Source organism: Gavialis gangeticus, unplaced genomic scaffold (genome assembly GCF_001723915.1).
Source record: "Gavialis gangeticus isolate Ggan-Ray unplaced genomic scaffold, GavGan_comp1, whole genome shotgun sequence".
NCBI lineage: Eukaryota > Metazoa > Chordata > Crocodylia > Gavialidae > Gavialis > Gavialis gangeticus.
Window position 1 is genome coordinate 177304442 of NW_017729032.1, and position 9233 is coordinate 177313674.

The following is a 9233-nucleotide window of genomic DNA, read 5'->3' on the forward strand; positions in this document are numbered from 1 at the left end:
TGGTGCAGCAGTAGTGGGGGGGGCATGCAGTCCTAGGCACCCATGGCCCATGCTAGTGTGGGTCACTATTCATGCAGCCCCCAGCTCTTTGAAGTTGGGTTAAGAGTGCAACTCCTGGAGGGAAACTCATGTGAAGGGCATTTAAGGGTAATGGCAAATTTTGATGATAATCTAGATTTCCCCAAAAAAGAATGAAGGAGAAACACTGAAAAGTGGGATGGGGGGGTTTGTATGTTGTTCCTTCTCCTTCTCTTTCCCAAAGTCCTCCCCTTCCCTCACTCCCCCCCCCCCCCCCTCCCCCCCAAAAAAACACCTAAACAAAACAAAAAAACCCACGGGATCAATCAACAGTACAAACATTGCTGAGCAGATCATTGTGGAGAAATGAGTACCAACTGTTTCATGCTGGATGCATACCAGAAATTTAAATGGATGTAGGTGTTCTTAGATTTGGCTTATTGCCATTTCCTACATGTTTTCTGAGTATAAAAATTAATTCTATTTCCAAAACTGTCAAACCGGCAGTTTTCAGCTGTTACATTCAATAATCTTGTTCCATAATTTATTTGTATGGGAGAGAAAGAGAGAGAAGCAATTTATTCTTACCAAAAAAGAACAAAACTGGTAAATTGTAAGCACTGGTACCCAGAATTACTTCTTCAAAAATTCTTAGTCACTTCTCCGTGTTTTTATTTTTTTTTAATTCTTTTTGAAAGGTAAAGGCAGGTGCCAATCTAAGAATATTCCACCCTGTTTTTAGGAGGGAATGGTTGTGAGGGAGAATCTTTTAAGACTTGTGGGGGTTGGGTTGGGGATTTTTTTTATAATTTAGCAGTTGAAAACTAGAAGCTTGTATTGTTATTAAATTGGCGTGTATGCACTATATGTTTTGTTTGCTTTTTTGTTTCTTAGGTGAGAACAACTGCTCCTGAAAAGTATAGAGTTAAACCAAGTAACAGCAGCTGTGAACCTGGTACATCATTAGACATAGTAGTTTCTCTCCATGGTGGTAAGCAACATTTTTATTTGTCAAGAAAGTTTATGAAGAGAACAAAAATGAGCATCTCTTCTTTGGATTTGTTTCTGTATATCCTACATTATGTCTTGGCACTTGTGAACTTTTTGGGGGCTTCTTCTATAGTGGGTGTTAGCAACCCCTGGCACAAGTGCCAGAGATTGGCACACAAAGGCATTTTGCTTGGCACTTGTGCCTTGAGGAAGGGACTGGGGCTCGGTGCCACAACAAGATCAGGCCGCATTCAGTTCCCCTGCTTTCTGCCCTAGAATACCAACATCTTACAATTTGAGGTTGCACATTTTTTTTTTTGGTACTCCATTCAAAAACATTGCCGACCCCAGTAATACAGCATTAGGCAGATGTGTGTAGAATGCACTTGTCCTGTAGTCATTTGTTTTGTTTCCTGTGTGTCATTGCCAGATGCATCTGCCAATAAGTTCCCATTTAAAACATTCCTATTAAGTGTGGTGGTGTGTGTTGCTTCTCTCTTTCTCTCATCTCCAAAGGACCAGATTTTGAAATATAGTTTTCTAAAAGTAATCATGTCAGAATGATGGTATAATTTTGCTAGGCTAAACTAATTCGTAGTTTGTCTTATGCGTTTGTTGCTTCCAAGTCCCTTTTTTATAAACCTTATCAAATGCAACATAAAGGAACAACAGAGCAAGTATACCAGTAATGCCACGGTTTTTGGTCTTTCACTTGCATTGCTTTGCTGTCTTAAAAAATTAGCCAAGTAAATCTCCATTCTGGGGAAAACACATTGAGAAATGAGATCTCAGACAACTGTTTCAGTTGTTATTCACGTTTTTGTGCTGTTCTGTTGAAGATTATTAATTACCAATTCAAGCTTTTTCTTAAAGTTGCTATTTAATTTTCTTCCTAAAATACTTACTTAAAAAGCATTATTTCTGTTAAGTTTATGTGGTTTATTTGTGGTGATTTGTTTCTTTGTTTTTGTTTTTGGGGTTTTTTTGTTGAGAGCAGGTTTTTTAGCTTCCCTGCATGACCGCTTCCTAATAATGGCAGCAGAAATGGACCAGGCTTCTGGAGCAGGTGCATCAGAATTGGCTCAGTTCTGGAAAGAAGTCCCTAGAAACAAAGTAATGGAACATAGGTAAGCCCATTGACTTAGCTAAAATTCTATTTATGTGGGTTGTGTAATTTTATCCTAGTATTTGCTCATTGTCACTGGTGATAATGTTTCTTGTCTTAATGATACCCATACATCTCTGTTGTCTTGTTTGGATTTTGGTTATATCAGATGTAATTGAACTCAACTTATGCTTTTGTAATGATGTTGGCTCTTTTATATGTTAACTGGAATAATAAACAGTAAAAAATATTTTTGCCGCTAAAGTGAGCAGATATAACTGAATGAATATACCAAAGGAATTAATGGAGGAAGAATGTGTCCCTTAAATGCACATAATTTAGCATTTTTTTCCTTTGAGATTTCAAATGGAATGTCTTAAGATTTTTCTAAAAAGAAAATTAAAGGGATTCTGTAACCTTATTTGCCAGCCATATCTTAATTTTGGGGTGGCTATAGCTGTTGCCCACCCACCCCACACAGCTGAGCCTGCCCCACTCCTGCTCTCGCTGAGCCCAGCCCCGCCACCAGGAAGAGGCTGGCGCTGCCCCTGGCTCCGAGCCTGCAGCAGGCAGCCCCCCTCTGCCCCGTGCACAAATGGGGGGGACATGCCCCCCATGCCTCCCCCAGGGGGGTGCACAGTGGCAAGGAGCCCGTCCTCACCCCCTGGATGAGCTGCCCACAGCTCTGTCCTACATCCAGCCCCAGGGCCTCATTCACCACCATGGCTGGAAAGCATCTGCCCTTGCCCGTGCCTCATTCCTTCCCTCACCAAGGGTGCCTTGATCTACCCCACCTCATACCCCTTCCCTCTCCCATGCCCCTTCCCCCCACAGACTTCCCAGCAGGATGCTGCTCTCCACGCTGCCCAGCTGCATTCTTGTAAATCAGTTATTGGATCAGGATCAGCTGATATGGCTTGCTAATAATCGGCTTTCAGTATCGGCCAAAAAAATCTTTATCTGTGTATCCCTGCTTGTACCCCTGTATTCATTTCCTGGCATAAACTACTTCTGGATCATCTTGTTTGCATAACATGAAGTTTTAAGAAAGCTATATGTAATGTCTATTATTATTTTTGTATTATTGTAGATGTTTTCTTCATCCTCAGATGTTTATTTTAACTTTAATTGTCTTTACTTATATACTTCATCATTAGTGAAGCATGGATTTCACTAAATCAGGAAATGAAATCTTCATGAAATCTGTTTCTTCAGTTTACGTTTTGTTTGTTTGTTTGTTTGTTTATCTGAATGTTGAACCTGACGATGAAATTCAAAATGGTGCATGGATACTCATAAAAGGATACATATGATGCTATTTTTTTTTTAAGATAACAGTTCATAATTGCAGATTCTGGGTACATTTTCTGATCTGTCATTGTTGTGCAGGGTGGCCCTCCTTCTGTCCAGAGACCATAAAAGCAACATCACTTCTCAAGTAATTTGGGGATTATTTTCTCATAGCTACTTATTTTGTTCAATAGACATTGTGCAAGGAGTTAATCTCCTTAATTCTCTTGGGAGGCTTTTTTTGAAGTTTCATATATGAAAACATAGACATACTTTTTATTCGCATGCAGTAATCTTCCACGTATAGGAAACAGTATCTTTATATTTGCATTTTCTGACTTGATGTATTATGTCATTTTAGGTTTCTTTGCTAGTATTCTTGACAGTAATGAGATTTTTTTTTTTACTGCCACAGAATCCTGCAGAATATTTGTCTAATAACAATACAAATAAATGTACAGGAAATTTGAGTTCTAGTAATATGATATGACCCACGCTGATCTTTCATCTCAAGAAAAACTGATATCAAAATTGGCAGAGCATGTCATCATTTGACTCAGTGCATATACTTTATAACTATCTGAATAATTATAATTTCAGATTAATATCTGTTTTGCCAACTCCTTTCCCTAAGGTAGACGGTTAACACGTTTTCTCTTTTTCCCAAAGTCAGTTCCAAACCATTTTCTCCCTTTTCTTGTGCTTTCTTCTCTCAAAAGTTATAAAAGTTGTCTCAGAGAATACTAAATATCTTGGGATAAGTTTTGGAATGTGTTCATTTCAAACTAATTGACTTGTTTCAAAAAAAGGTTCATAGTATGAACTTATAAAATGCTTTCATTGTTAATTCAGATGCATTCCCTTTTTTATTAGCACTGTATACCTGAGGCCTTCAGGGTGATAACCAAGCATAATTAGGCATACTTTAAAATTCTGTTTCTGCTTGCTTCAAACACAAAAAGGATGGAGATGTTAAATTACATTGCAAAAACGAGAATATCCATTTCCAGTATAAGTGAAACAGCATTTCTGCCGTACTGAATTCTGGATTAAATTCAGCAATGGGTTGTACATATGTATTTTAACTTTAGTTTTATCTTTATTTTAAGGAAACATTCAATTATATCTGTTCTGATGTTGTTAAATTGCCTCAGGAATTTAACACATAACATTTGGAAAGTGATCTAACTCTGATAGATTTTTAGGGATCAGAATCAGGTCTGTGAAGAGAATGTTGTGTCAGAATTTTAGTTCTTTTACCAGTTAATAATGAAACATTATGAAAAGTTTCTTCTTAATTCCTTTCAACAATCTGAAAATAAACTTTTATAATATGTTCATAGTTAAATTGTACTTGAATTTTTAACAGGTTAAGATGTCATGTTGTAGAAAATAGCAAGCCTTCTACCTTGACATTAAAAGAGAATTCATTTATTCCTGCCAAAACCAATGAAGATTTACACTTACAGGTAAGAAAGTACTCTTCCATACAAATGAACCAGGAGCAAAATTTATAAACTGCCTTACAACTATAAATGGCAGTTGAAAAAAGATTTAGTTAAACAATAGAAAAGAAATTCAGTGCAGAAAGTATTTCCATGCAAAGAGTTAGAAACCTCACTTAACTGTAAACAATAATTAACAACATAACTACTTAAATGAATCTTCACATTTTTAATAAAAATTCTCTACTGCACTTCCCATTTCTCTCATCCCCTTTTTCATTTATTATATGTAACAATTATTAGTGTTCTTAAGTATCAGTGCTGCCACTTAGTAGAAAGATGTTATTTTCTTGACCTAGAGCAGGATGGATTGATTCATAGTGCTAGTAATTTTTTAATTTTACAGAAATGGTCCAGATTATTAGAACATGCTTTAAAAGAAAATGTATTCTTTGAGTTTTATTATGGGTATCTTTTTAAAATACATTTTTTAAATATTGTATCTTTTAAAATGCTGGTCATGTCCATACTGTGATTTCTTATAATTGTCTACAGCTAAAATTAGTAATAGCAGAACTCATTAGTTTAAAAACTGTTCTTAATTTCTGTAACCTTTTTTTTTTGTTTGTTTTTAGCTAACTCAATTATTACAAGTAAATAAAAGACTTCAAGAACAGATTGATTGTTGCATCTGGTTCCAGCAGATAACAGTTGTTTTAGCATTACTCTTAGTTGCTATGGCTGCCTTCTCCTTCTACTTGTTGCATACCCAGCAGAGCTAAATAGTATTGCCTGTTACTACAAATGCTGCCTATCATAAACGGTTTGAAAAGAAAGGATCGAAAGCTGCTCTGTTAAACCCTGGAATTGCCAAAAATGCTGTGTCTGTGCTTTCAAGACTGAAAAGTAAAATTGTTGTGGTTAAAAGAAGAAATGAATGACCAAGAACTGTTAAGAAATGTAGTGAAACTATCTTAATGCTTTATTACGGTGCAGAAAGAGAGAAGGCTTAGGATTTACGTCCATGAGACATGTTGGTGGATATTATCAAACTTAAAAGATGACTAAATATAACTGTAATTGAAAACTGCTATAGTTTTCTCCCTTTTTGTTCAAGTGTTCTAAATGTCCCCTAAAAGGTACAAGTAGACTGTTTAAATTAATTCAAGACTTGCAAGCTATTACTTTTTTTTATGAAGTAGAGTAGTTATAGGCTAGATTTTTTTCCATAGGTTGTATGTGTGTGCTCCATATGTATGAACATACGGAGAAAGAGATATGATAATTTGCATATGATGGTGCATTTTGAAATCGAGGAACAATTCTTATCATGGTTGTATCTTTTATTTTTGGTTTCTGAATGTAAAATTATCACAAATATTACATGCCAAAAATCATACATACAGTAGCCATACTCCCCAGGAAAAAAATCTGTAATAATTCCAAAGATAATTGATGAAAATACTTTTTGAAGGCTGGTTTAATTTATTATAGGTATTTCTGTTCTGTTGGGCTCTTTTTTGTAAAGTGTCTTAATTTCACTTTCTGAAAGTTTCAGAACTCTTTATTCAAACTCTAGACAGGGGTTGTCAACCGGAGATATGCCTACCCCTGGGGGTACTTGGACTGGTCCTAGGGGGTATGTGCGGGTGGGCAGGGATGGAGCGCTGCTGCCTCCCAGGGGCAGGAGTGGGGCAAGGGCAGCAGCGCCCCTCTGTGGGGCAGGAAGGCTCACACATGGCTGCCACAGCCACCATATACCACCCCAGTGAGCTTCCCCACCCTGCCTCGCCCCTGGGAAGCAGTGGTGCATTGTCCCTGCCTCCCTGCTCTGTCTCCAACCATGCACTACCTCCCTCCCCTGATTTGGTGTCTGGCTGAGCACTCCCCCCTCTTCCCCCCTCCCCCCCCCCGGTGTTCAGCTGTCAGGGGTACTTAGACTAAAAAAGGTTTAAAACCCCTGCTTTAGATCAACATGCTGTTGCGAATGTCATCAGAAATTAATTATGATTCATATAAAGCTAAACAGAATAAATGTAGGAATGTTTCCTGAGATGTGCAATTTATACATTAATCTTCCATAAGAAAAAAGCCAGGTCAGGAAAAGATTGGATGTGTAAGAGAAAATGTAAACAGCGCAGTATCTTCCATTTCTGCTAGTTACAGAAGGCATTTTAGAAAGGGTGTATAAAGTCAGTGAAAATATGTTTTAGCAAAGAATCTTTGTACTCATTGCTGTGAATATTTATATTAAAATGACCTAAAAATTAAAAGCTTGAAAGGAGACCTGATCCGGTATCATTTCCCTTCACCACTGTAAATGTTTAAAATTTAAAAATGTAGAAATTGGTCTTTTATCATGAATTGGCTTGTGTGTTACTCGCACTGCTCGTTAATACTGGGCTGCTGGATTTAATTTATAAAATAGGTTATAAAAGATCATTGCAGAATTTCTTATATTTTATCCTCAAAACCCTCTAAAAAAGGAAAGCATTAAGTGACACTGCCTTCTTTTTTTTAACGGTGATGATTGGTATAGCTTCATTCACATGGATTCAGTTTTGTTTTTTGAAAAGATTCTGATATTGAGTGAATACATCTAAATTAGTTAACTTTTTGCGGTGAATCAGACTACAGTCCAGTGTGATTACTGAAAATTGACCATGTTCATTGCAGATCTTTATGGTATTATATTTCATACTCTGTCATCTATCCTGAATTGACTTACTCTTTATTTTATTCTAGCAGAGGTCTTAGTTTTCATCAATTATTTATTTTAGGTTCTATTCAGCAGGTTTTCTATGCTTTTGCTTTCCCTAACAAGTTAGACACTCTTACTGTTCAAACAAGTTACCACAATTTAAAATGTTTTCCTAGAATTCAGATTCCAAATGTCTTACTTTAAAGAAAGGATTTAATAGAATATCCTGCACTTGTAAAGTGATCTCGGTAAAATACAGTGATTTGTAAATTTGAGATAAGCTTTACTAACACTGTTTATAAAATACTTATGCTAATTTTGACTGGATTTAATAGCACTTTATTGTAAAATAGTGAGAAATATATTCTTAGAATCTTTACCAACATAAATATTCTAATGTTTTGGTGCTTTCATATTTTTTCAGTATTTTTATTACTATATTGGTATTTTCTTTGTATAATTGATCAGATCAATGTTTTCTATTTTAATACGTTTTAGAAAAATAACTTCACTTAAAATAAATATAAGGAATAAAAATGGTCTTCAGTGTTGTTCAGAGTCTTAAAATAACTAGAGTTAAATCTCATTTTATTTAAAGGTATGAGGCCTAGCATAATGGAACAGCAGTGTGGGAATGGCATATAAGCATTAGTATATTTTATAATTCATAAACTTAATCGGAATTTCAATTCCACACACACAGTGAAAATTATAGACTTGAACCAAGAAGACAAATGAATACCAGCTTCATTTGTTAAACAGATATTCATTCTAGTGGACTTTACCTTATTGGTGTAGAGCCAATAAGCTTTATTGTTTTTTCATTCTATAACATCGTTGACATTTCTCAGAACATATCCTTGAATGAAATATTGTATAAAATAAGCTAGCTACCTATTATCGTTATCAATTGTTTTAAGCTTTTACAACTTTTTGTTTTGTGTAACAGTTGCTTGTTTAAAACACAATAGTCAGATCAATTTTTTTAAGTAATGGCTTAATTTAAAAGGCAAACTGTATCAAGTTTCATTTTAAGTATTTCCTTCAATCTTCATATCACTTTATGCATTTTTCCCTTTATATCCCTTTATGAATTTTCAAAAAATGGGTATCTGATAATAAACAAATAAATAGAATGTAAGAAGCAGGGAGGAGTGGTGTAGGACTTCCTCATTTCCTTATCATGTTTAAGCTATGAGTGCATGTGCTCCAAATAATGAATTATTAGATTAATAATATGGACTCACATTTGGAGAGGTGGTACTGGAACCCTACTGCTTGAACTACAGAATCATAGAATCAATGAGTCGGAAGGGACCTGGACAGATCATCTAGTCCAACCCCCCCTGCCATGGGCAGGAAGGAGCACTGGGGGTAGGAGGGGTCATAAGACCCCAGCCAGGTGCCTGTCCAGTCTCTCCAGGGAAGGTGAGAGCACCACCTCTCTGGGAAGCCTATTCCAGGCTTTGGCCACCCTTACAGTGAAGTAGTTCTTCCTAATATCTAACCTAAACCTATCCTCCCTCAGCTTGTGGCCATTGTTTCCGGTGACTCCAAGGGGGGCCCTGGTGAACAGACTTTCCCCAAGTCCCTGCTGCTGGCCCCTGATAAGGTTGTAGACAGCCACAAGATCCCCCCTCAGTCTCCTTGTGCGGAGACTGAAGAGATTCAGGTCCCTCAACCT

The 9233-nt window shown here is 36.5% G+C and overlaps 1 protein-coding gene across 1 annotated transcript in view; it reads left to right on the plus strand.

The window, feature by feature from the left end:
- MOSPD2 (motile sperm domain containing 2) overlaps positions 1-8090 on the plus strand; it is a 57823-nt gene extending 49733 nt beyond the window's left edge. The window contains exons 12-15 of the mRNA XM_019524684.1: positions 913-1009; positions 2006-2135; positions 4773-4872; positions 5484-8090. Coding sequence (XP_019380229.1) covers positions 913-1009; positions 2006-2135; positions 4773-4872; positions 5484-5630 — 474 coding nt within the window. The 3' untranslated portion in view covers positions 5631-8090. The remainder of the gene's footprint in view (positions 1-912; positions 1010-2005; positions 2136-4772; positions 4873-5483) is intronic.
- Positions 8091-9233: the final 1143 nt, after the last annotated feature.